Genomic DNA, 27,941 nt, shown 5'->3' with positions numbered 1-27,941 from the left:
GCTATTTGTGAAACAAAGGGGCATCTCCTTTATAAATTGTTGCCAAAATTGAATCGTGTCAATTACAAAACATAATTAACAAAATAAATAAGAAGTAATGAATCATATTAAAAGTGTTACACACCCTATGGATTACATCAAGTCAATTTCTCTAAAGAGAGACTACATCCTTCTTACACGTGAATGTGTGTGCCTACGTACATACCTCCGGGAAATTTTTTATGTTCACTTCATTTGTATAGAACATGATCCATGTTGGAGGCGAATCTTGCAAAAACTTTGACAAAGGAGACGGAAAACTAAACACCTGCCATACAGAGTCTGCATGGTCAATGTTGCCTGATCATCTGTCTTCTTTTTCGTGTGAAGTATGAAGGAACAATAGTTCCAAATGAGAAGCTTAGATTGAACTTCACATGTCATGATCAAGCCCAAAGAAGCCCATCATATCCGAATTCTGAATTAGAAACTGGACTATCACCAAACTCGTGTTGATCGGTTGCTTCATCTGGTCCGATGGAATCAATATATGGCTCAAAGAGATCTGATGATCTTTCAGCCGGAATGCCATAGTCTATAAGAATACTAGATGACGCAGACAAGGCTGCCTCCCTTTCTAGAACAACCAGAAAGTTGTCTTCAAATTCGAACACTAGATACTTATCCTTGCAAGCTGCGTGAATATACAAAATATGAGCATTTTAATGACCGAGTTAAAGTAACAAAACTCAAATGATTATCTATCTCAACACTTACAATCTACTAGATGAGCCAAATGGTGAATGTTCCTAATTCGAGTCCCATTCAACTTTAAGACCTGACAAGAAATTGTTATTTGAGATTTCATTCAAGATATATAAACGACTGAAAATGAAAATTTGATGTACACCCCAATTATTCTTCTTGATGCAACTGGATAGGATTACAAAATAGATGTGGAAAAATTAACTTACCTGCTCATTGCTTAAATCCTCGTACCCAATATTCACTTCATTTGCCAAGACCTGTAAGTAAAATAACAATCAACAACATAGCGTTCCTTACTTAGATTTAACCAGTCAGCATCATAAAAGAGGTGGCAATGGGAAAACTAGTGAACTACGCTAAAACCTATTTACCCATTTTTCTCACTTCCACGACATCATATTTTTCCCTAAGCTTTATTTTCCCTAGCTCCTGTCCTGTCCTCCCAGCTCTGGCTCAGCACTTGGTGTTACCAAACTTTCAATTCATATATGCAAAACAGCAGGTGGCAGATTCTCTTCTGTTTTTCTTTTCTTGACAGAGCAGCCACAGATTGATTGTCAAAAGCTGAAATTTTATCTTAACATACCTGTGATAGTATGACAATCTGTTCCCCTTCGAACTTTGCAAAAGAGTATCGAGCCTTTATCAATAGTTTTAGCTAACAGAATTCAAAGAAACCAGTTAATTTAAATCAAAGGGGAATGCTTGTTAATCTTGTGAGCAGCATCCATTTGTTAGACTCACCCCTATGGTATCTTCACATTCTTCCCTAACAAAAAAAAGAACAAACAATTGCTTTCAGGGCTGAGAATTGGTAGACCAGAATATATTTGAGCAATGTGGGAATGCTGTCCCCATCATTAAGAAAATGAAAGGATATATAGTAAAACTTACTCTATTAAAGGTTCGGATAGTGGTGTAAACACCAAGCCAGCAACTATAAGGTATGAAGGTTGACCGCCTTCTATGTGATAAGGAACCTCCAGATGAGAGCAACACATTTAAATCAATTATACAGTGACTCAAGTGATGACGCCAATAAAGAAACTAAGTGTCCGTTGACATACCAAATGTACACGTGGCTTCAAAACTGCTTGAACTTTCAGGAATTCCCCAGCTCTAATAATACCAAGTTCGGCTACATCACCAGTGAACCTGAAGAGGACAAGGCCCTTGTTAACATATAAACAGGAATAGGTGCAAACTTTACAAAAAAGGGGGTAATAGGGTCAAGGAGCATGAGGAAACTCAAATTATGCTAAGGATTCAGTGGGTTATGTGCATCAACCAATATACAGTTCAAGGTCACCAAGAAATAGAATAAGAGCAAGGAAATTCCAATTTAACCCTGATTGTATAGACAACAACAATGATCCCACTAGTCAAAGAAAAATCAAATGATGCAGAAAACAGAGCAACACCAAAGCAGTGTCTTACAAATTGGTATTATCACTTAACAAGCAGTTCCAAAGTTAGCCATTCAAACTGAAAATGAAGTGAATATTTTTTGTCAACATAGAATTTCCCTGAGGATTATATAAGTTCTCTGGAAGTAATTAAGTTTTACTTTTGACTGATGAGATAGCGAAATGCAATGCGTTCACTTGATCGAAATGGTACTGTCCCTTCACACCCGACACGAACACCATCAAAGCCAACAATCACATCGCCCTGAAAAGATGAACCAGGTATCATGAAACTATGTGACAATATCAAAATAACATCCTAATGATAATGGAAAAATTAAACCTTCCAAAGAGACAGGTACACACAGATGTGAAGTAGGTAGGACTAACTAAAATGGTCAAATATACACTATACTCTTCGTCTCCAAGTTATTAAGCTTGTCCTGGGATGAAACCTCTATCCTTTTGCAACATGATTCCCCAACTCATAAAGGATACTCCAGTCCAATCTCACATTCTCATAGCGTGATCTTCGTTTTTCCATGAGGAGATCAGTTATGAGTTGTAGAAACACATCTATAGTGCACCACGCTCCCCAAATTCCGAAAGGATACTCATGTCTATCAGTCATTCCCATGGAATCCATCTTCACTTTTAAATGAGAGCTTAATTATAAATTGCAGAAATTACATCTGTAGCACATGTTTATCAATGTTAATGACATAATACAAACGGAACGACAGGATCCCTAATCCATACTAATAGTTGTTGGTAATTATTGTAATGCCATAAATAGTGGAATTAGGAAGTATCATTCCATAAAAAGTGTATTTTTCAGAATGGTGTCCCATAATCTATGGGATTAGAGTCCCGTAATATATGGATCGGGAATCTGATGTGTTTGGACAATTGACCTATATATGAGCAATTCAATAATATAAAAGAATACAAAAATATCGAGAGAATTAACTCACAAAATTCACTCTTAAAGAGTTTATGTTCTCCCCATAAACAAGACTTTCTCAAGGACTATACTATGGATGTTGTAAAAGGAGGAGGAAGGATCATTAATTTACATAGTGCTAAACCTTTTTCTTCAAGAAAAGGATTAGCCAAATATGAAAAAATTATATTTTCCTTTTCGGCAAAATAAAAACCAAGTATGGTAAATGTTTTGTCCGTCCTTCAAGAAAACAGAAAATCCAAATACGGTAAGAAAATCAGGACAAGCACTTAACAGTTAACACGTTAAGCTAATTAACAGAAATGAATGCAGAAGCAGCAAAATAATGTAGAAACTATCATGCTACAGTTTTATGCCAATAATGATTCAAGACTTCTATTATAAGCAATTACTTTCAGAGAGCTTTTCATGAAAAACAATTCAATGTTATGCTTCTCAGCTACACATCAATCTCTCCCTTCCCATTCAAAACATTTCTTCTTCTCATGGTCCTTCCATCCATTAACGCCCAGTTATAAGTTTTGAGGACATTAATAAGTAAAACAGAATAAAAGAGTGCACTGAAATGTCTTAGAGCAGAATCACGCATAACAGCAAAATATTTAGAAAGTTAGAAAAGACTCGTGAACAGTAATAAATGGACGGTACCTCTTTCAAGACATTGCTAACATCGGAAGTAGGCTCGATTTTCCGTACGAGTACACCCTGAAAAACCAATTACACAGCATGTATTAAACAAGGGCGTCTAGAGATTAGTGATTGACCTCTCCATATAAATTTATCAATAGACATTATATTTGACTATCTCAAACACATGATCTGCCAAGGTATCTTCAGTTGACAAATGCAAAATAGGTTTGCTTTCAGATGAGGCATAAATTAGAAAATCTGATAAATAGATTCAGTTGACAGGCTATTATATCACCTAATACCATGATTGACCAATTTGAAGGAGTAGACACAGCTAGAGACTTGAATGCTCATAACGGTTCCTTCAAGAGATCTGGAGACGTCGCAGAAGAGGATATTATTGATGTTGCTCAAACAGGGTATTTCCAACTTTTCCATTCAAGACAGCTCAGTTATGTGTAGAAAGATGTTGGCCTGGAGGATTCATCATCAAGAAGAGCTACCTTTGCTCAGCTCAATCCCTACCATGAACTCAATTTTCCCAAGTTAACAGCCTAATGACACTTATTCTATTTTCTTTAAATTACTTTGCTACTGGCTGTGTAACTGGAGATGAGTGTTTTTATTCAATCATCCACTTTTTTTCTCATATATAAGACCCTAAACAAAGATTTACTGAATTCTAGCCACGACAAGTCCCTTGCTGTCTCTTTGTAGGAATTTAGCCACTGGATCCTTCCTCCTCTCTCACACAATTCATGTTGCTGCAGTAATCATTTCCACTCTAGTATTAACAAAGTTGTTTGAGGACTTGTACAGTTCTACTGGGAAACAAGATCAAACGAACAGCTAAATAAAGAAGAAAAATGGTTTCATTTGGTTCTAATATGCCCCTCCCCCCTCCTGCCCTTTCCCTTCCTCCATAAAAGAGAATTACCGAGAAAAGGATAAGGAACTCCAGAAAGAAAGATATCTGTTATAAAAAGCTTAGCAACTAGTGAGGATTCTTCATATATCTAGGTACAAATCCAGACCTCGTTCGAAGGAACTCTCAAGCAAGCACGTAGTGCTGGATTCTCCAATTTTTGCAACAATACCCCAAGGCAAGGAAAACCTGAAATCACAATACTGTTAGATAAGCTATTGAAAATCTAGGGAAAAGAAGCTAACAAATCATATGGAGCACTGGTAGTTCTTTAGCGCATAAGGATGAGACTAACAAATTAGATAAACTATTGTACTGTGCTGCAGCTTTAGCAAAAGAAAAGAAGAAACAAAAGAGGCTTTGTGGGGGCGAGGAGGTTGTTAAGGCAATTCTGTAAAGATGTTGCTGAACTTGGCTCATGAATTATTCTTTCTTTTTTCTTTTTTTGGTTAACTAGATATTTGGCTGGGAGATAATCTTCAGGCTTCCGAAAACAACTAAATGCCAAATTCACAATGCAATAATGTTGTTTATAAATAGATATACTCCAAAATAATAGAGAACAAAAATACGCTCCACATAAATGAATGAATGGGTTGCAGTCAACAATAAAAAATCAACAAATTAGTAACTAGTACAAAATTTCACCAAATAAAAGTTTGAAAGTTACAGGTTAAAACTTCAGCCTACATTTGACATAATTATAAAACAGCCATCAATTGGAAGGAACCGTAAGAACAAGCAAGAATTAAGTAATGCTAGTTTCTATATTGTTTTGAGGGGTCACAAACCACTACATAAAAGAAAGATTTACTTTTGTGCTTAAGAATTAAGATTTAAGGCATCGAGGAAAAATAATGGCCCCGCTCAATCCTGCCCTCCCACCCCTTCTCTCTCAGAAATTGAATCTCAAATGTGGTCCTTTAGCTATCACATTTTAAATACTCGCTCCGTATCAAAAATAACAAAGGCATTTGGAGAAAGAGGATCAAATCATTTATTATCAGTGTGCATTCAGACACGATTCTTCTATCTTTTTAGATGAAAAGTTAAATATTAAGAAACTGCATAGAAAGGAATTATGAATCAAAATCATTTATAATTATAAATACAACAACAACAACAACAACCCAGTGAAATCCCACAACATGGGGTCTGGGGAGGGTAGAATGTACGCAGACCTTACTCCTACCAAGGTAGGACGGCTGTTTCCTAGAGACCCTCGGCTCAGTAAAAGTATTTACGAAAATAAAACATCTTAGAAAAAGATAAAACTCTTTGCTTTCCCTAATTGTGGTAGTGTTGTATAGAAAGGGGCACATGGAGTACCGACTTTTGAAATTCTTTAGCAAAGAACCCTCATAAACCCACCCTTGCTTATCTTGCAGAACCAAGAAGCATCACAGCTTGCTGCTAGACAAACGTCCATTGTCAGAACCTTTTGAGATTTTATTTTATTTTTTGAGAATTATGTCCATGGTCAGAACTGAAATGCTTAAAAAGGAAATATTAATCAAAATCATTTTCTATTATAAATATTTAAGAAATAAAACATCTTAGTAAAAGATAAAACTTTTTTCTTGGCCTAATTGTGATAGTGTTGTATAGAAAGGGGCACATGGAGTACCGACTTTTGAAATTCTTTAGCAAAAAACCCTCATAAACACACCCTTGCTTATCTTGCAGAACCAAGAAGCATCAACATAAATGTCCATGGCTCAGAACTGAAATGCTTAGGTCCCTCATTTGCAACCTACCCACTATGACACGCTGACAACAAGCACAAAGTACTTGATTCTCACATGAGAGTCTATGAGAAGCAGCTTCAGCAAGTTGGTTAAGTTTCAAAACAACTTCTATTCAAAGTTTAGAACTGGGCATATCTGTAACATTCAACTCAAAAGCATTTTAAGAAATGGATCTATGGCCTAACCTAGCCCCAAAATCTAGTTCAGGTGAGAACTATCCAAGACTATACAATGACAACATCACATTCTCTCAATGTAGGACACTCTAACACCCCCCCCCCCCACGCCTAAAGCTAGACATCGGGAGTTTAAACAATATAACATGAGGACTCAACAATAGAGTAAACCAAGAATACGGGTAGGTCTGGCTTTGATACAATGTAAAGAAAATAGACCTTGGGCCTAATTCAACCTAAAAGGCTAACTCATAGGCAACGATTGCTCAAAACCTTAAGGATATAATAACCTATTTCGTCAATCAATGTCGGACACAAAGTAAGTTAAAAACACCAATTATAGTCAACATTTACAGGTTCTGAATAGGTCAGTTGTCTTTCCAAACTTCAATAGAATTTCAGATATTTAGGTTGGCGCATGTAAAAACCTGATCACAGATTTCAAACCCAAGCGGGTTGAATTGAAAGTTCTATCCCTGTGATTCACCCAGTAGTCAATAGGTATCATTTTGGAAAATCAAAATTCTTGTATACCAAACTGAATAAGAAATTGGAAAAAAGTTAGCAGAATCCTAGACATTTAGGTAGTTCCCCAACTTAGAATATATACTTCCAAAAAAGGAGAGAGACTCACCACTGTACTTCCCGTTCCTTTCATAGTCTTCCAGAAAATGAGACACTACCGTAGTTGGGATAACATAACCAATATTCTCAACATCATCTGACCTGTAAACCTAAAGGACTTGTCTTGTGAAAACATATATCCTAAAGAAAGCACAAACTTCCAAAAGAACCTGATATAAAATATGAGAATCCAGAGAAGACTCAACAGTTTGTCGAAGAAGCAGCATGATGATAAAATGTTTTTCAGGAGGGAATGCACAAGACAAAGGATTCATGTGCTGATCAAAGAGCAAAACATATAATATTTGGTTTCAGGAAATTTGAACTTGTAAAGTAGAACATGTATCAAGAAAATATTCAAATCAGTAAAAAAAGTACTACTGATGAGCGTATGGCTTTAGAGTCAATACCATTCCTCGGTTGCCCCATAGTAGTATTTATGGGTCTGCCTTGAGGCAAATGTTCGGGCTAGCTTCAAAAATTGCCTTTCGCAACCAATGATTATAACAGTAGGGTAGAATGAAGAACTAGGGCAATTAAGTAGACAGAAACAATTTGAAACTTGAAAAGCAAAAGCTGCAATTCTGATCTACATTATATTTTACAGACCGAATGGTAAATCCAAAAAGAAGCTAGAATTTAGTAACATGACAATAGCATTATCAAATTCGGACAAGAAACTACCTGAAATGCCACCCCTATGCACTCTCCGTCATCATTGAATGCAGGACCGCCACTATTACCTAAAACAGTTGCTATTAGTAGCAATAACTACAGTAAAGCGAGAAAGCACAACCCCGTGATCCTCGTACAAGCACATGCAAGAAGGTGTAAAACAAGTTAGATTTTTATATAAGGTATAAACAGGTTAGATTAATAGGAGCAAATTTATTGGGCATGCTTAGTGTTATAGAGGAACAGCAATCATCAATGTCCATATTTACCAGGATTTATTGCTGCATCTATTTGAATGCCCAAAAGCTCAGATGATCCATGAGCATATGATGTGACCTAATGACGAACACCAATATATGAGTTAGCACAAGTATTCGACATTTACAAGGACAAAATACTATATTGTCGTACTTATCATTAGGAGTAAAAGGGAAAATTGTCTTATTTTCTAAAAATTTCCTCTATTCACATATCATCTCAGAACCAACTTCAAGGAAGCTGCTAACACAAATCATCTGGACCACTTGAGGGATTACACTGGGTATGTTGTTGTTGTTGTAAGTAGAATAGGAGAGCCACTACAAGCTTGCAAAACTTTAACTGTAACCACAACCTCTAAGAGTGGCCAATATAAGAAACAAAACAATAAAACATACGAGAAAATTAGAAAGGAACAAAAAGTAATTATCACAAAGAAGAATGGATATTCACCATAGTGCCCTAGCTTCCATCAACATGCTAAATTGCTGGAGACCATTGATGAAATGTCAATAGCCCATTGACTAGGTCAACGAATTGCCTTAAGCATATGTTCTAGTTTTGGAAGGAGAAGCAACAATTCGTGTGGTATCTCTTTATTGATTTTATACCATGTAATAATTTTTGTGAAATCATGTAATATTTATGGAGGTTCCAGAGTAAAGACTTCACAGTTCTTCAAACTCTAGCAGACCATTACTTTCAATATTGATGTGGTAAGAGAAATAGCAATCATAACTCGCTTATTGAGATGGTGTACCCAGCAAAAGACAAAAGAGCAGCACTGGTGAGTAGAGCAATACAAACTTTTAACGAAGATAAAAAGATTCAGTCACTGCCTGGCAACACATATAAATTTATGCAACATTAATCCGAAAATCAAATAACACAAACACAAACCTCTACTCTTGATACCACCCCTTTGGTCACAGAAATGGTATCAAGAGTAGCACTGGTGAGTAGAGCAATACAAACTTTTAACGAAGATAAAAAGATTCAGTCACTGCCTGGCAACACATATAAATTTATGCAACATTAATCCGAAAATCAAATAACACAAACACAAACCTCTACTCTTGATACCACCCCTTTGGTCACAGAAATGGTATCTCCTCCAAGTGGATAACCTACAACAGTTACAGCATCCTGCAAGTCAGAAATAACTTCCAGCTTAAGAATAATAACTATGTAGATTGCAACAGTACTAGACAGATTTAAGTTTGGGTATTAAACAAGAAGTCGAGAATTCATCTGAGATTCAATTGAATACGACAATTTAAGAATATGAAAACAGTTCAGCAAACTTCAAATGACATTTATATACACAAACACACGCACGCGCACACACATACGAATATGGCAATAAGAGGTTTTACACTATCCCTAAAATTCAGCAAGTTCTCCGAGAAAATATTTACCAAATTTCATGTAGATTTACTATTATTACTTGTTACCGAATAATTAATCCAAGGAAAACTATGTGTCAACTACTAATCTTCAATTGAAGCCTAACATAATTGTTGAAATTTGCTTTTAGTTACTACAGTAATTTTTAGCAAAATAAGTTGTTTCGTTTAAATGAATTTGAATTTTGAATTTTAGTTAGGTTGTTAGAGTTGTTGAGATATTTTAGATTATTTTAAATTTCAAATTATGCAGATTATATATTTTATGTCGGCTATTTAAAGCCCCTCAATGCTTAATAAAATCATTGAAAAGCAATTGAAAGACATTTCAATCCAAAGAGAATCAATTTAACCCTTTTTTGCTACCCATCTTTTAAAAATACCAACAGTGGTATTAAGAGCTTTATTGATCTTACGGGATCTGTGAGTTCTTTCAAAGAACTACCATACCATTTTTAACCCGTAAGGGCAACCTTTTTAACCCGTAAGGGCCATCTTTTTAACCCGTAAGGGCTACCTTTTAACCCGTCAAGGCTACCCATTTTAACCCGTCAGGACTACCATTTTCAACCCATGCTTTTTTACAAAGCATAAGGCTATTTTCAACAAATATCGATGTCAAGCAGCAATCTCTCCTTGAATGCCCAAAAAAGTTTCACTGACAAAAATTATCAGATTTGATCAGCGAAAATGCAATTATATTTTATAACCTATGTCATATGTGTTGTTGTGATGGATCGAAAATACTTACAAAAACACTTTGCAAATCCTACAATTGTCCAAATAAAAGCACTTTCAAAAGAACTTCTACACAAGATAATATCATGGAAGGTGTTTTTAAAGCACAAAGTCAACATAAGAAAAGAAAGGAAAAGAGAAAGATCAATATCCAAAAAATGTGCAAGTTCAAAAATAACCAAGAAAAATTCAGCATCAACTGCTAGAGCAAAAATTGAGGAGCAGTTTTTTTTAATTGCAGTAACTAAAGCAAAGGAGGAGTGTTGAAATTTGTTTTTAGTTACTGCAATAATTTTTACCAAAATAAGTTGTTTAGTTTAAATAAATTATGCAAATTATGTATTTTCTGTTGGCTATTTAAAGCCCCTCAATGCTTAATAAAATCATTGAAAAGCAATTGAAAGACATTTCAATCCAAAGAGAATCATTTTAACCCTTTTTTGCTGCCCCGTCTTTTAAAAAAACCAACAATAATACCAAACTGCTGGCATGATAAGACCACAGAATCATTCATATCAGAAAACAATCTCAATCAAATACAGAAATTGGCAAATCCAAGATATATACCTCCAAAATCAAGTTTGATTGGCAAACGTTATATGTAACAAGATTAACATAAACTAGAAAGCAAATCTTTCAAAAGACGTGCATATAATTGGCACCGGAACTGATCTGTAAAGAGGAATGTGAGACGCACCTGCAGATGAGGCAAGTGTCCAAAGCGGAGGGGCTCAGCTCCTTTCCAGAAGTCCTTGTTTTCCACAGATAGCAAGGCTATGTCACACTCTACTCCTCTAGCTAGAACCTGCATTCAATAGATGTTGAAATAAAACACCAAAACTCAATGACATTTAAGCACTTTTGACACGACTTTTCATCACTAATCTTTTCAATAGACTGCCCTATATGTAGTCATCTCTCACTTAGCTTCCAGTTTTCAACATCATAAAAGAAATCTTGTTAAGGATACTCCTAGAACCAAAAACCAATTACATTATATAAAGTTAGACACTGCTTTCCATCTATAGAAACTAATTTTCCAATGATCTAGCCTATACTCATCTAGCCTATGATTCTCAACATCATAAAAGAGATCTTGTTAAGGAATAGCATCCTTTTGTTCCATTTACAGTCTTAACATTTAGCAGGCATCACTAAATGCATTGTCTTAAAGTACTTACAGGTTGTCAAGACTGCAAAATCAATTTATTATTTTCCTTATGTTGAAGAATGAAAAAGTCTCACATTGGTGGTTAAAGAGATAGGTGGTCTCCTTATAAGGTTGGACAATCCTCCTCCCATTGAGCTAGCTTTTGGTGTGTGAGTTAGGCCCAAGACCTAAATGTTACACCTTGCAAAAGAAAAAAATAGAAGGGGGCTACTTAATCTTTTTGATAACCAGGAGGGACCTATTTAATTAATTTATCAATTGTTTAAAACTGGAAAATTTTCAGGAGCTCCAGCGCAGATGGTTCTTGTATGTGCAGAGGGTAAGGAATGGATCCACTGATAACTAGAACACCATAGTCCTTTTTTCAAAAAATAAAAAATAGCACAAGACCCAGAGGAAACAGAAACTTCTAAGCAGTAGTTAGAATATCTCGTTTACTGGATTTGGGGAAGTTAACGTCTTCCAGTAGCACCAAAAGCTCAGGCACAGTCTCAACTCAGAAAACTTGACCACACCATGATGTGTTTTTATTTAATCCGGCTATTTCTCAAGAAAGGGGTTACCTAACCTTAACCTTTCTTCCTCCCTTAACCTTTCCACCGCCTGCTCTTCTCTGAACTTCTTTGTTTCCTCCCTTAGCTTTTGCGTTTCCGCCGCCCATCCTTTTTCAGCACCATTATGCTCATCAGCATTTCTATCCGTTTTGTCTTCTAATTCGAATTCCTTATTTGGAATCTCTCTTTCTTTTCTTTTTCACTAGAGTGACCTTCCTTATTTGGAATCTCTCTTTCTTTTCTTTTTCACTACAGTAACCTTATTTGTAGGAAGAATTCTTCTGTATTTTCTTTTTAAAAACTCTTCTTTAAGGGGAGAGGGGGAAGAAAGACTATAGAAACGCTAAGTGAAGTACTTATAGAGACTTCTTTAGCATTCTTCTTTCCTCTTCTTGTTTATCACCTTCTTTCCCCTTCCTCGCATCCTAATATAATAAAGATCAAGACGAGTAGCTCCAGGTCCAGATATCTCCCTTCGAGATCACAAGCATCAATCTAAGTAACTTAAGTTTTTGAAGACAAAGGTAGACACTCAAAGTCTCAAGCAATAGGCAAGTAATTTTAGCTTGTTATTAACCCACATTAAAAAGAGTAAAACAAATCCATTTGATAACTATTTTCACATCCAATACAACAACATACCAAATGTAATTCCACAAGTGGGGTTTGGGGAGGGTGGTGTGCCCACAAACCTTACTCCTACCTTGTGAAGATAGGGAGGTTGTTTTCGATAGACCTTGGCTCAAGTAAAGCATTTCAAAGTAGGTATGAAAGAAAATACAATAGCAAAGAAGCCATGATGAAAATAATGGAGAAAAGAACAGTAGCAACAAAAACTAGTAAAATAACCGAAGCAAAGGAACAATAGATAATAATAAAAATCGAAGAACGAAATAATAAAAGAGTAATAATAATAATAATACTGATAAAGAAAACTAGACGACGTTCGACTACCCACTAGCATTCTACCCTAATCCTAGACATTCATATCTTCCTATCTAGGGTCATGTCCTTGGTAAGCTGCAGGTATGACACGTCTTGTCTAATCACCTCTCCTCAATACTTTTTCCTACCTCTACCTTTCCTCAGACCCACCATGGACAACTTCTCACACCTCCTCACTAGGGCATCTGTGCATCTCCTCTTCACATGTTAGAACCATCTCAATCTCACTTCCCTCATCTTGTCCACAACACTAGTCATTCCCACCTTGTCCGAAATTTCTTCATTCCTAATTCAATTTCTCCCGAAAAAACAATTTAAATTTATATAAGGGACAAGCTACTTTTTGGAGCGTGAGCGAGATCGTGTTGTTAATCTATGTCCATATCTTCCCCCTGAGTGAGATCAGCGTCCATGCCTTTCCTCTCTAACTCTGTCATAGGATTTAGACATGTGTCCTATGCCTTTCCTCTCTCTCCCTATCATAAGATTTTGATCTCTGTCTGTGCCTCTCATCTCTATTTATGTCATAATCTTTGTGCATATGATGATAATCCAGCATCATCATCTCTATATCTGGTCCTCTGCCTCTCACTCCGATCTCAATGGTGACAATCACGACCCTTTCCCAGATCCTTCCCTTTCTCCCTCTCCTTATCCTTGCTTCTTGAAGATTCCTTGTAGTTTTCATTCTCTAGCAACATCTTACTTTCCACAAGCATAAACTTTCCAACTTATAGATGTAATCATAATACCAAATGCCATTTTGAAGAAATTAGCTGGAAGCTTCAAATTTAAGTTCCAACAGACAAGAAATGTACATTATCAACTACTAAACTAACCCAATGACCCCATGATAAACCGGGAAATTGGGGTGGGTCACATTTCCGCTTACCAGACCCCAAGTAGAATGTCTTGGTTTAGATCAGCAAACAGTAGGGCAGGGCATTTTTTATCTACCTCACAAAGTTTGCATCCTTAAGATATCTACCCAATAAAAAAAGAAGATTTTCAAGAAGATTACGAGGTAATATAAGATTTTCAAGAAGATTACGAGGTAATATAGGCATTTACAAGTTAACATGAAAAGCATACCTTGGCAACATATTTAGTGTCATCTCCCCTTCTCTTCACTTTAACCTGCCACCAAACAGACACTTCAGCTAAAAGTGCATTTTAAATCTACATATACTAAAGAAATTGATAACGATGTGGTTAAGAAAACACTTCAAAACTTGCAAGAGGTCTCCACCACTTATGACTAGCAAGTTATATGTATTTAGAGAACACTGAGTAATAAAAGTAGGGCTCGAAAATGGGCGACGATTTGTCCAAATTAGCCAAAAGGATGGATTTTGACGTGGTGATGTGGATTAGGTGGGATATATTTTATTTTTTTATTTGGGGGGGGGGGGTAGATAACCCAAATGTGACTTCTTTAAGTTTCTTTAAAGCTAAATTACATTCTCTAGGGCTAAGCTAAATGCCTCAACTTTCTTTTTATATCTAGTTCCTTTAGAATGAGTAGTCCCAACCCCCCTATCATGTTATTAGAGAGAGAAAAGTGCGTTAAATTTGACAAGATTTTAGATGAATTAATGTGAATATTTGGTAGGAAGATAATTCTTCATTGGTATAAAAAGTCAAGGTATAAACTTTGTAGGTGAAAGTTTGGTAACCCATAAAATGGTTTCACAAGTTGAACCTTGACATTTTTGACACATAGTGATGTCAAGGATGACATCAAGAACAAGAATTTATTCCCATAAATAGGTAGCTCTTGATTCATTTGAAACACACCTCTCACTTGCCTTCTCATATTCTAAGGCATTTGATCTTCTTTCTCTTTTGTAGCATTTCACTTGTATTCCTTTGGAGTGAAATAAATATTAGTTGATTGTATCTGATAATTAGGCAAAAGAAAATAAGATTTTGCCGAACCTCGTAAATTCTTGGAGTTCTTTTTTCATTGTTGTCTCATTTACTATTTATTAGTTGCCTTTAGATGTAGCAGTTGTGATTTCATCACTCTTTATATATTCGTCTTACGCAACAATTGACATCAGAGCCAAGGTTATGTCTAAGTATGCTCTGTGGTTGCAGCACAGTCTAAAGTTCCACATCAAAAAAGAATTACTTTGATTTCCTGTATTTCCAAATACTTTGTAGTCGAAGAGGAAGAACAAGTAACAATGAGTTCCATGAAATTTGAAATTAATACATTTAGTGGGGGCAACAACTTTAATATCTGGAAAATCCAGATGATGGCGTTACAGCAGAGGGAAGGTTCAATCCATGCTATTGACGGAAAGTACCTCGATGACACATCGGATTCCAACAAGGAGAAGATTGAAGGAAATGCATTGAGTGTAATCCAACTGTCCCTTGCACCTAACGTGCTTTGTGAAGTGAGTACAAGTACCGAGGAGACAGCCAAACAGTTATGGAAAGGCTGGAAGGGTTATACCAGGATCGGGTGACAACAAGGACGTTGTTACAACAGCGTCTTCACACATTTAAGATGGAGTCAGGTACTTTGTTGCAAGACCATCTAGATGAATTCAATAAACTTGTGATGCAGTTACAGACTGCCCGAAGTAAAGAAGATGAGGAGACTCTTGCATGTGTTTTGCTATTTTCATTGACTTCAAAATATCGTGATATTGAGAATTCAATGATGTATAGCAAGGAGTCTATCACTCCTAAGCAAGTGCGGCAAGCACTCTTGTGATATGCGGAGGTATTTTGAAGGAGACAAAGATGACGAAGCTAGAGGGCTCTTTATGAGAGGCCATACTAGCCAACAGGGAAGGAGCAAATCAAAGCACAGATCTAAGTCTCGTGTGAACAAGAAGAATGCGGAGTGTTGGGACTGTCACAGGAAGGGACATTTTCAACGAGATTAACCTATGTCAAAGTCCAACGAAAAGGCGAGTGCATCCATTGTTGAGCAGGTACATGAGTCTGATGATGAATATGTGCTAACTACATTATGCAATAGTGGAGTCTATGACAACAAATGGGTGTTAGACTCTGGTTGTACCCTACATATGACATTCCGAAGAGATTGGTTCAGCAGCTATAAGACAAGTGGAGGAATCGTAGTAATGGTCAATAATGCAACTTGCAAAATAGTTGGCATTGGTTCAGTTCGGGTTCGCTGCCATGATGGAATCATGAGGACTATTACAGAAGTTCGGCATGTTCCTGATCGAAAGAAGAATTTGAACTCCCTTGGTACTATGGATAAACAAGGCTACATGTACATAAGCGAGAAGGTATTATGAAAGTGACTAAATTCTGTTTACTCACTTTAAATTGAGTATCCGTTTCGATACAATCAAATAGAAAGCCCCAAGGGCGCCATATTCTAGGAGCCCAAACTATGTGATTGAATAAAGGGTCTTTAGTCATGCTGAAGGCCAAGCTAGAGGATGGCTCTTACACACTAGCAGGAAACACCATTGTTGGCTCTGTTAATGCATCTATAGTGCAGTTATCTGATGACGACAAGGCATGATTATGGCATATGAGACTGGGCCATATGAGTGCACGAGGACCGGAGATGTTGAACAAACGTAACCTTTTGAATGGTGAGAAGATCAGCACACTTGAATTTTGTGACCATTGTGTCCTAAGGAAGCAGAAGGTCAGCTTCAGCACTGGCAAGCACAAGATGGGAGAGGTGCTAGACTACAACCATTCAAATTTACGGAGTCCCTCTAAGCTTCCATCGAAAGGAGGAAAGAAGTATCTTCTCACATTCATTAATGATTTTTCACGAAAGGTTTGGGTGCATTTCTTGAAGGCAAAAGGTGATGCTTTTGAAGCATTTAAAGAATGGAAGATTTTGGTTGAGAATCAAATAGAGAAAAAAATCAAGTATCTTCGCACAGACAATGGCTTGGAGTTTTGCAGTGAAGAGTTCAATGATTTCAGCAAGGTTCATGGGATCAGAAGACATAAGACGGTCAGGCACACACCACAGCAGAAAGGAGTTGTCGAGAGGATGAACAGAACTCTTCTTGAGAAGGCTCGTTGAATGATCTTACAAGCCAAAATATCCAAAGTGTTTTCGGCTGAAGTAGTTCACACTACTTCTTATATTGTCAATCGATCTCCACCATCAGCGTATGACTTTAAGACTCCAAATGAGAGATGGTCAGGTGAACCCTCTAATTATTCATACTTGTGAATATTTGGGTGTCTAGCTTATTATCATGTTAATACAGGAAAGCTTGAAACAAGGGCTAAGAAGGACATATTCGTAGGGTATGTAGATGGAGTAAAAAGGTACAAGCTTTGGTGTTTGTCTTACTCAAATTTATAATTAGTAGAGATGTTACCTTTGATGAATCCTCTATACTTGATCCTCGTAAAGTTTCTGTGGAGTTATTAGGAAACAAGAACAACTAGCAGGTAGAGCTATCGGTGGAGCTTACCAAGGAAAAGGATCAAGAGACTTAAGTTGATGAGTCAAAAAATGCAGATCTTGAAGAACTTGTTGTCAATGAACCATACACAATTGTGAAAGGAAGGGCTAAAAGGCAGATAAGGAAACCAGAACGTCTTATAGAGCAAGCAAATCTGATTGCATATGTGTTCATAGTTGCAGAAGAAGAGATTAAAAACCTCGAGCCCTCCTCGTACGTTGAAGCAACTTCTTGCAAGGATGTTGCACAATAGCGGTTAGCCATGATGGAAGAGATAGTCTCTGCACAAAAATGAGGCATGGGTCTTAGTTGAAAGGCCAAAGGGAAGAGGACAGTTGGATGCAAATGGGTCTACAGAAAGAAAGAAGGTATTCCAGAAGTGGAAGATGCTAGGTCCAAGGCAAGATTGATTGCAAAGGTTTCAGTCAGAAGGAGAGAATTGAATACAACGATATCTTCTCTCCAGTCGTGAAACATAGCTCAATTTGTGTGCTACAAGCATTGGTTGCACAATTTGATTTGGAGTTTCAACAGCTTGATGTCAAAACTGCTTTCTTACATGGTGATCTAGAAGAGACAATCTCTATGGATTAGCCTGAAGATTTCCTAACTGAAGAAAAAGAAAATCATGTATGTCAACTGAAGATGTCTTTGTATGGTTTGAAACAATCCCCTAGACAATGGTACAAGAGGTTTGATGCATTCATGACTATACATGGATTCTCGAGGAGTGCATTTGATAGCTTTGTGTATAACAAGATGTTTGGTAACTCTATGATTTATTTATTGTTGTATGTTCATGATATGCTTATTGCTGCTAACAACATCACAGAGATAAATATTTTGAAGAAATTGTTGAGCAAGGAATTTGACATGAAGCATTTGGGAGCTGCAAAGAAAATTCTTGGAATGGAGATTTTAAGAGAAAACAGTGTTGTACATCTTGCTTAGAAGAGGTACATCGAAAAGGTTCTTGAGAGATTCAATATGCATATGAGCAAGCCCGTAAGAACACCATTATCTTCTCATTTTAAGCTTTCAGAGTTACAAAATGCCTCAGTCTGAGGATGGGGTAGATCAAATGCCAAAGGCTCCTTATGCTAGAGCAGTTGGTAGCATTACCTATGCTATGGTGTGCACACTTGGGAAATTATCAAGTGGATATTAAAATATCTCAAAGGAGCTTCTGATGTTGGCCTAACATTTCGAAAAAGTGAAGGTATTTCAATTCTCGGTTATGTGGATTATGACTATGCATGGGATCTTGATAGAAGGAGGTCCACAAATGAATACATTTTTACTCTCGTTGGCAATGACGTTAGTTGAAAATCGACTTTACAGTCGATTGTCACTTTGTCTACAACAGAGGCAGAATATATGGCAGCAACAGCAGCAGTGAAATAAGCTATCTAATTGAAAGGTTTGGTGGCAAAATTGAGTTTGGTTCAGTTGGAATCAACTCTAACATGTGATAGTCAAAGTGCTATTCATTTGATTAAAAATCAAAGATTTCATGAGAGCACCAAACACATTGATGTCAGATTTCATGTCGTTGAAGAGGGAGCTATTAAGGTCGAGAAGGTTATCACAGACTACAAAGCTGCAGACATGTTGACCAAGATAGTCCCGCTTACCAAGTTTGCACACTTGGTGAGAGTACGTATCAACTGATGCAACTCTGGAGAACAACTGCTAGGTGGAGCTAGTGTGTTCAACAAAGGTTTGATTCTTTTTGTTTCTTACAACGGTATTGCCCAGTAAGCTTAGAAGTTTTGACAGGAGTTGTTCATATGTATGCTCAAAACGCAAACCAAGATGGAGATTGAAAGAATTGGTTTGGTCTTTGTGGGGTCAAACCCAATGGAGGATTGAGATTGAAGACACAATCAAAAGTTTTTGTTGAGAGAAAGTTGAAAATGGAGAATCTTGCCAAGGTAGAGATTTGTTAAATTTTACAAGATTCTAAATAAATTAATGTGAAGATTTGGTAAAAAGATGTTGCGGAAGCCGAATATATAGAGAGTTATAAAATCACAACTGTCATATCTAAAGGCAACTAATAATTAATAAATGAGACAACAATGAAAAAAGAACACCAGGAATTTACGAGGTTCGGCAAAATCTTATTTTATTTTGCCTAATCCTCAGACAGAATCAACCAATATTTATTTCACTCCAAAGAAATACAAGTGAAATGCTACAAAAGAGAAAGAAGATCAAATGCCTTAGAATATGAGAAAGCATTAGAGATGTGTGTTTCAAATGAATCAAGAGTTACCTATTTATATGAATGAATTCTTGTTCTTGATGTCATCCATGACATCACTCTGTGTCAAAATGTCAAGGTTTAACTTGTGAAACCATTTTATGGTTTACCAAAACTTTCAGCTACAGAGTTACTACTTGACTTTTTGTACCAATGAAGAATTATCTTCCTACCCAATCTTCACATTAATTCATCTAGAATCTTGTCAAATTTAACAAACCTCCACCTTGGCAAGATTCTCCATTTTCAACTTTTTCTCAACAAATTTTGATTGTGTCTTCAAACTCAAATCTTCCATTGGGTTTGACGCCACAAAGACCAAACCAACTCTTTCAATCTCTACCTTGGTTTGCGTTTTGAGCATGCATATGAACAACTACGGCAAAAACTTCTAAACTTACTGGGCAATTCTGTTGTAAGAAACAAGAAGAATCAAACCTTTGTTGAACACACTAGCTCTACCTAGCAGTTGTTCTCCCAGAGCTGCATCAGTTGATGCATACTCCAACCAAGTCCTTGCAGTGTGCAAACTTGCCAAGCCGGACTATGCTGGTCAACATGTCTGTAGCGTTATCGTTTGTGATAACCTTCTCAACCTTGATAGCTCACTCTTCAACGAAATCTCTACCTACAAAGTTAATACCTTGACTTTTTGTACCAATGAAGAATTATCTTCCTACCAAATATTCACATTAATTCATCTAGAATCTTGTCAAATTTAACAGAAGATAATTCTTCATTGGTACAAAAAGGTACTCAACGTGTGATGTATGGGTCAAGCCCACGCCATAAGTTCAAACCCTGCCACAAACAATAGTCTAGCATTTAATTGGAGGAGGATAAAGGGTTGGCCCATTATCCACCGAACTCCAAACCTTGCGCCACTAGCCCTTGAGGATTTCTTGGTTATCAAAAAAGAGAAATATTATGATTTATTGGTCCTGATAATCAATTCTCATGACACCATTTGCTTAGTTTAAGGGCTTTGTATTATAAAATGAAGAAAAAAGTTTTCTAGAGAATTTCTGTTATGATAAAAAATTGTTATTCTAATAAAAGCATATTGAGAAAACTTCAGGGTTTCTTCCATTCAAAGAAGAAAGGGACAGACAAAAACAGGCACATAGAAGTCAGTTAATAGGAATATTGTCTACATAGCAAAGGTAAACCTTTACCTGGGTACCATGTTCAACACAATGAGCATTTGTCAGGAGTTTCCCGTCACCAATCATGAAAGCACTGTACAAAGAAAACAAACGTCAGAATTGTGGGCAGTCCCACTTCCTCTCCTTAAAGATGTAACAGATACACACATAACAGTGAATTATTGTACAAACCAACAATTCCTCATAAGTAATTAACAGGAACCAACTTCATTCCATGTCCCATGCTTAATATTTCTAATAGCCAATAGTTATAATTTCTTAAAGAAACTTACTTGAGATTCTTAATTACCACAGAGAAACACATGCATTGACTTACTTGAGATTCTTAATTACCACAGAGAAACACATGCATTGTCAGATGTAGCAAAATAACTCTAAACTATGGTAATTAATATATATCCGATTCATTTTATTAATATGAAGGAGATAATTTCAACATACAAACTGTATTCAAAAAGTAGAGATCATCATTCAAAAACATTATTCTTAAAAAAAAATAACTTACAAAGAGCACCCAATCTTTTCCACTAATTGATATCTCATAACTATTCCAAATCTTTACAAATAGCAGGAATGCACACGAATGCTCCCCTCATCAGTACAAAAATTAACTTTGTCTGTATAAGTAACACCAAAACCCTCGTCTATACAAAAATATTTCCAACCCCTTATAACAACAAATATGATATAGAATAACCAAAATATACTTTTTCTGCTGGTATATGTAAATTATTTCTACTGAAATTCTTTTCAAAGGTCATCCTATCATGATATATGCCATATGCTAAGAAAAACTTTAGTTAATGCTTCAATAGTCAATACTCCCTCCACCCAAATTTAGATGACACTATTTCCATTTTGGGACATCCTAAAATGTTTGACATCATTACACTAACTATTATTTTATTCTAGTAGCACAACTTTCAGGAATTTAAAATCATCCAATTATATATGTTACAAATCTTGATGTGGTTTTTTCCTCATGAAACTAAAAGGAATTTAAAATCATCCAATTATATATGTTACAAATCTTGATGTGGTTTTTTCCTCATGAAACTAACTTTCAACCTGCTATCCTATAGTTTCTTCTACTACCACTAACATAACAATTAAGTCAAATTAATATCTTAAACTCTGTATAATCAAACACTTGGCGTATAAAATGGGATGGAGAGTGAAATTTTCTTTAGATTATTTGATATTATAAGTCAATGTGCAAATCTGTATATGTAGATATTTCAATAGGCACAATATTTGTATGCACCAATCCCCTAGCAACTTCTGTCTTCTATGTATAATTGGCAATATAATGAGAATCAAAGCATTTAGGCCCAATCAAAAACTACTCTTTGCAAGAAATTTTACTTTTTCTCACAACTTTTAAAGGAAGTACTAAAGTTGAGAGAAAGCTGGAATTGCATGCCTTCCAGTACTTGCAAATTGTCTTTGCTTCTGCCACGGGAGGGAATAATCTGGAGCAGTGTGAGTACAGAAAACCTAGAGATAAACATGATGGAGAGGGAAAAAGTGAGTCCATTGCATTATAAAATTATCAAAATCCAACTGTACATGCAGATATATGTGATATATGATACACCTTTCTGATGCTTAAAAAAAAAAAGAAAAAGAAAGAAAGAAGAAGAAGAAGACATTTATTGTTGATGGAGGTCTGCACTCTACACAACTTAACAGCAGAAGTATATAGAAGTCAGTAGTTAGTTTCACATGGTACATTTACATTATCTTCCAACTGGAAGAACTAAACCATTTAGTTGAAGAGGCACAAGACAATATATCTTTAATGGCTCAGAAACCTATGTCCCATTCAAGCTTCATAATCTTATTGTCAAGTCTACGCCAGCCAAATTCGAGTAAGGACTAGTTTTGGGAAGCAAATGGTCCCCATCAAAACTTCTACCCAATTTTATCATCAAATTTAACAATCATATTATTTAATAATCATCAACTTTTATATCAAAATAAATTAATTCGAACAAAATAAGCTTATTCTATTTGAGAATGCATGTGATTTAGACTAAACAAGTTAATAACTATGAGCACACAATAATAACAAGTAAACAGCCACAAAGTAGTCTAACATTTTATCATTGTTACCGAATAACCTTTTAAATCAATCTAAATAAAATATCAAAATGCAAATTACTTTCAAAGTAATCTAACATTTTATCATTCTTACCAATTAACCTTTTAAATCAATCTAAATAAATATCAAAATGCAAATTACTTTCAAATGCATAAATAATTGATATGACTAATATCAAAATAATGGCCATAAAGGGCCAGTCATGGACTAGCTGAAGGTTATTGTTTTTGTTCAAGACCAAATCATGTTTTTTGGCAGGGTCTGATTTTTGTCCAAACCCGGTCCCCGTAGGGCTAAACAGATGATTCAAGCCCTTATTTTCTGGAAGGGATTAGGCAGGTTGAGCAAGGTCCCATCCCACGGACAGCCCTAAACTTTAGGACTGTAGACTCACAAAAAAATCTTTGGCTATGTATAGACCAACTATTAATAGGAATGGAACTGGTCTAGGTGAGCTTTGGAATTGGCCTACCCTATATCAGCCCTGACCCGCTCTATAAATATAGCTATGAGTTCTTTATTTTTAATCAAATTGACCAGCCCATCCACCTCACATGATCTATCTGTAACTCCTTGTTCATATCCATTTAATTCTTTCTTTTAAGCCCTAAACATATTTTTTTCAATATCATTTCACAGAAATCATCTTAGGAAACTATTCAATAGAATAAAACATGGCCTAAACTATATTAAATGATAGAGCCTAAACATATTTAATGCAAATATAACGATTTGGACATCAATTCTTTTGACTGTAAGAAATAGCTTCATATTTAATGGGAGAAATCATAGAATACTATTTATAGTTTAGACCTACGCAAACAAAACCTCTATGCAAGCAAGGTGAAGAAACACATGTTGAGAACCTCAAGCATTTATAAGTGTTTAAGGTGACAAGAAGTATAGAGCAGCTTGGAATTTTGCCATAATAGATCTAAGGGAATCTTAGTCTACATTTTATGTCTTCAATAATATCGATATATCTTTGCTGTCCTTCACTCCCTTCATTAAACTTGCAATCGTTGACAGATTGAATTGAAGTTTGTTTAGTGAGTTATCATCATTCTCCTCTATGCTTCCAATATGTTCATAAACTCAATGGATTTCCAATATCTCTGATATTTCACGGTACATAAAACTATAGTATAGTTAATTTTTTAAAATATATGAGAAGTTAGGGCTGGCTTTTAGACCTTAATGCTAAAATATTGAAGGTCAACTATCAACAATTGCAAGAGCTAACTAAACATACAAAAAGGAGCCACCAACAGTTTGTTTTTTAGACTAGCATGCAATATTTATATCAGATTATGTTGTTTCCTATGCGTACATAACCATATATGGCTTGGACATCAGATAACAGGAATTTAGTCTCAACTCCTAAACACAGCAATGAAGAGATCACTGAGCAAGGATGAGCTGAGATCAACAGTTTGCTACAGGTTTAATAGTAAGGGTCAGAATAGAATGTGGGTAGGAGCTAAGGGATATACTTGGTAGGAGTTACAGGTTCAACTCTCCACAAATACTAATCGCAGAAAGAGATAAAGAGATAAATCGATAAACTTCAGTAAACAATTAGAAAAGTGAAAGAGAAAATATTGAGCTTCAAAGAAGAGGCCTTAAAAGGAAATAAGCATCAAAAGATTATTGTCATTTAACCACATAAGTACCTTCACGACTGCATTAAGAAAAGTTGCATCTTCAATGATACCAGTTTCTACCTGTAAAAGAAAACCAACTTAGATAAAGTGGTATAGAACAACTGAAGACAACATGAAACTTTTTTGGGGGAACATGATAAAGTGGAAAGGACTTACCAGCACCAAAATTATCTAGTTCAATGATAAAACTACTAAGGATAAATAGAACAGGTGAATGGAAAACTAATATGGAAAGAACGTAGAAGTATCAATGTCCAAATGAACTTTGATCCTGTCCATGAGAACAGCCCAATAACTAGAAATATCAATCTCAAGAATATTGCTGCTGTTTTCTAGCACTGCGAAAGGGCGTACAAAAGTAAAAAGTAGAAGAAAATGCATATGGCATCCAACCAGGCAAATTAATGACACTTATGTGCAGATCCAGAACATCACTGTGTGATCAAAACTATGGAAGAACCAAAGCATGAGACGAATGAAAAGGCTTTGCAGGTTCTCAACCCCCCCAACCCCTTACCCTGTCACCCTGCTATTTCTTCTTAATAACTCTCATAAATGAGAAAGAGAACCAGACACCAAGACAACACAAACAGAAGAAGTATTACGACTGTCATCGTACCTGCTGCTCTTTTGACTCAAATGGGGCTCCCTTCCCTGATCCTTTCCTCTGCAGACCAGAAAATTTAAATGCAGTTGACTGAGATCGTCCCGTTTCATTTTTACTGCTTCTGCCATCCTTATTTGCTAAATGCCTTTCCTCTTTTGATCTCCATAGGAAGTTCTGTTTACCAACTGCTTTCTGAATCCATCATTTGCTTGTTAGATAAAATCTTTACTCATGAACATAAAGAAAGTTACTACTTTTTTCCTAAATTAGGATATAGTAATGTGACAAGCAGCACTGCCACAAGTATTGAAAAACACGAACTCATAACAGCAATTCAGGCTGTATGAATCATCAAACTTACTGGAAGGAGCCATCAATAATGACAACTGGGTATTTCTTTCACTTGTTATATCATTTTTCATTCAAGTGATAGAGTAATAAAATTTGTGAATTCCAACTTCTCTAATTATCTTACATTTTTCCATCAGTCATATTTCTTTACATTTTGGATAATAGAAATCATACAAGAGAATAATGCTTATATCTTTATAGCGTCTATTACCCAAAAACAAAAACATAGTAACACTAGCACTTGTATGGAACCCAAAATCCTGAACTTATGTTCATTCATCATTTTTTGCACTAACCTCGAGATTTATCATATCAGTAATTCCTATGAATTGCATTCTTGCATACCAATGGGCAATGGAAAGAACAAAAGGAAACAGAGAAAATTTTGAACAGTTTTAGGAATTACAAAAAAAAGACCCGAGATTGGGGAAAAGAAAGGGAACAGTCGAAATTAAAGTTAAATAGTAATAAAGACAATGCTTAACTGGAAATAGAGAAAATGGGACTTGTAATTCACCTGTGAAGGGGGGTGATGAGGAGAAGATGATGACTTTTGATTTACAGCTTTAGGAATAAATAAAGGAGGAGGAGGAGGTCTTAGGGACGTTGAGAGGCGCTGAGAAGTTAGAAAGGGGATTGAAGTGCCGGTGCCGGCAGAGAACCAGCAGGTTGCAGCTACAACTGCCATATTACTAATGCAATGGAGAAGAGTGAAGAGAAGACTGAAGAAAGGAAAATGGACTCTTTCCTTATCCGTAATAAAACTACTACTTTGGCGCCTCCTTATAATTTGGGAATTGCATCCCTATTTTTACAACTCCCTCCGCTGTCAAATAAAATATCATAAATACTGTGTTAAATTAAATAATGTTAGATAGAGCGAATATCAATTTCAAATATATATAATAAATTAATTAATTTATAAAAAATATAGTCATATTTTATTTACATAAAAAAATAGTCAAAAAATACAGGAAATATGACTATACGATATATCTTGCAAAAGTCATAAAAAGTATATACTGACTATATAATATAGATTATTTAAACATAAGTTATACACTGAATATATATTGTAATATATTTTATACCTGAAATATACACTAAGTATACATGAATATACACAGAATGGTCATTGTTTTGGTAATTATCCCTATTTTATTTAAGTCAAATTTATAAAAAAAAATCAAAACTATTACAATTAATATTGATAAACTTTAGACAGATATATTATTGGTATTCCTTTCCTGCTGCTTCTTCTTCTTTTCTTAAAAATAATTTGCCATTAAAATATGTTGTCATTATTAGAAATAAAAAAAAATCCAACATGATTTTTCCACTGGAGCTCACTAGGAAATGCAAATTGGAAAATAAACTTTCACTAAAATATTATAAAGCTTTTTAATTTTTCATATAAAATAATTATTATTACTTTTTTACCAATTCAATTGAAATATTTGTGACAGCGTGTAGCTTCTAGAAATAATTACTTAAACATAAATTTATTTCAGAAAACTTCTTCAGAAGAAAATTACTTAATCTACGAGAAATAGTAATTTTTAGTCCTTTTAATTATTGATAACGGAGAAAGATATATTAAATCTGGGGAAATTCCCCCCACCCGAAACACTTTTAGACCCCGGCTCAAGCACTTAGGTTATTTTTTGAAACTGATTGGTCAAATACAACTATTAGGAGTTGTTTGGAACAAAAATTAATAATGTAGGGATCAATAATTCAGGAATTGATAATGCATAAATTAGTAATACAAGAATTAGTAATGCATGGATTATTTTTTATTATGTGTTTGATTTATTGCTTCCCGCCTAATCTTGTGTTAGGAATTATATCCTTGAATTGTTATGACATTTTTTATTTTATGTAATTGAGTCAAGATATATAAATGCCAGATTAGATTTTATTTTATTTTTTGGTCTTCTAACTAACTAGGAGAAGAAATTTTTTTTGTTATGTTTGTTATTTTCTCACTTGAATTATTTGAGGATAAATAATTGTCATCTTAATAAATTGATCACTCACAAAATATCAATTTTCAATTTTAAAAAAATAGACCATCTACTTTGAAAATCGAAAAACTGTAAACGGTTGTAAAATCGAATAAACCATCTACGTTTACACCTAAAAATTGCAAGTTGTAGTTTTAATATGTATGCAATTTTATAAATTATTCAAAATACAAATAATTAGAAAACCACGTATATATCAACAAATAATACATTCAATTAAAATCGCAAACGTCATGTAGTAATATATTTGTCTTTTCAATTAGCAAATGTTAAACAACTCACATTTCAAATATTGTATTGATTTGTATTTTGATTTATTTAGCAACAAACAACTCTCTCTAACTAATAAAATTGTAAGC

The 27,941-nt window shown here is 35.3% G+C and overlaps 1 protein-coding gene across 1 annotated transcript; it reads right to left on the bottom strand.

Annotated features, from left to right (window-relative positions):
* Positions 1 to 4: 4 nt before the first annotated feature.
* Positions 5 to 26,336, bottom strand: LOC129882896 (protease Do-like 2, chloroplastic). The gene is made up of 21 exons (XM_055957383.1): positions 26,073 to 26,336; positions 25,217 to 25,396; positions 24,607 to 24,657; positions 22,253 to 22,326; positions 20,839 to 20,902; positions 14,060 to 14,104; positions 10,995 to 11,102; positions 9,222 to 9,299; positions 8,165 to 8,231; positions 7,905 to 7,963; positions 7,231 to 7,330; positions 4,782 to 4,861; positions 3,766 to 3,822; positions 2,315 to 2,418; positions 1,815 to 1,902; positions 1,642 to 1,727; positions 1,492 to 1,516; positions 1,334 to 1,405; positions 954 to 1,004; positions 757 to 817; positions 5 to 673 (listed from the first exon to the last, which is right to left on the bottom strand). Exons 1-21 carry the CDS (start codon positions 26,241 to 26,243, stop codon positions 426 to 428), a joined length of 1,869 nt encoding a protein of 622 aa, XP_055813358.1. The 5' UTR covers positions 26,244 to 26,336; the 3' UTR covers positions 5 to 425.
* Between the last annotated feature and the right edge of the window lie 1,605 nt (positions 26,337 to 27,941).

This window comes from Solanum dulcamara, chromosome 3 (genome assembly GCF_947179165.1).
Source record: "Solanum dulcamara chromosome 3, daSolDulc1.2, whole genome shotgun sequence".
In the NCBI taxonomy this organism is placed as follows: Eukaryota; Viridiplantae; Streptophyta; class Magnoliopsida; order Solanales; family Solanaceae; genus Solanum; species Solanum dulcamara.
The sequence above is the reverse complement of the archived record's forward strand: the minus strand, read 5'-3'. Positions and strand labels throughout refer to the sequence as shown.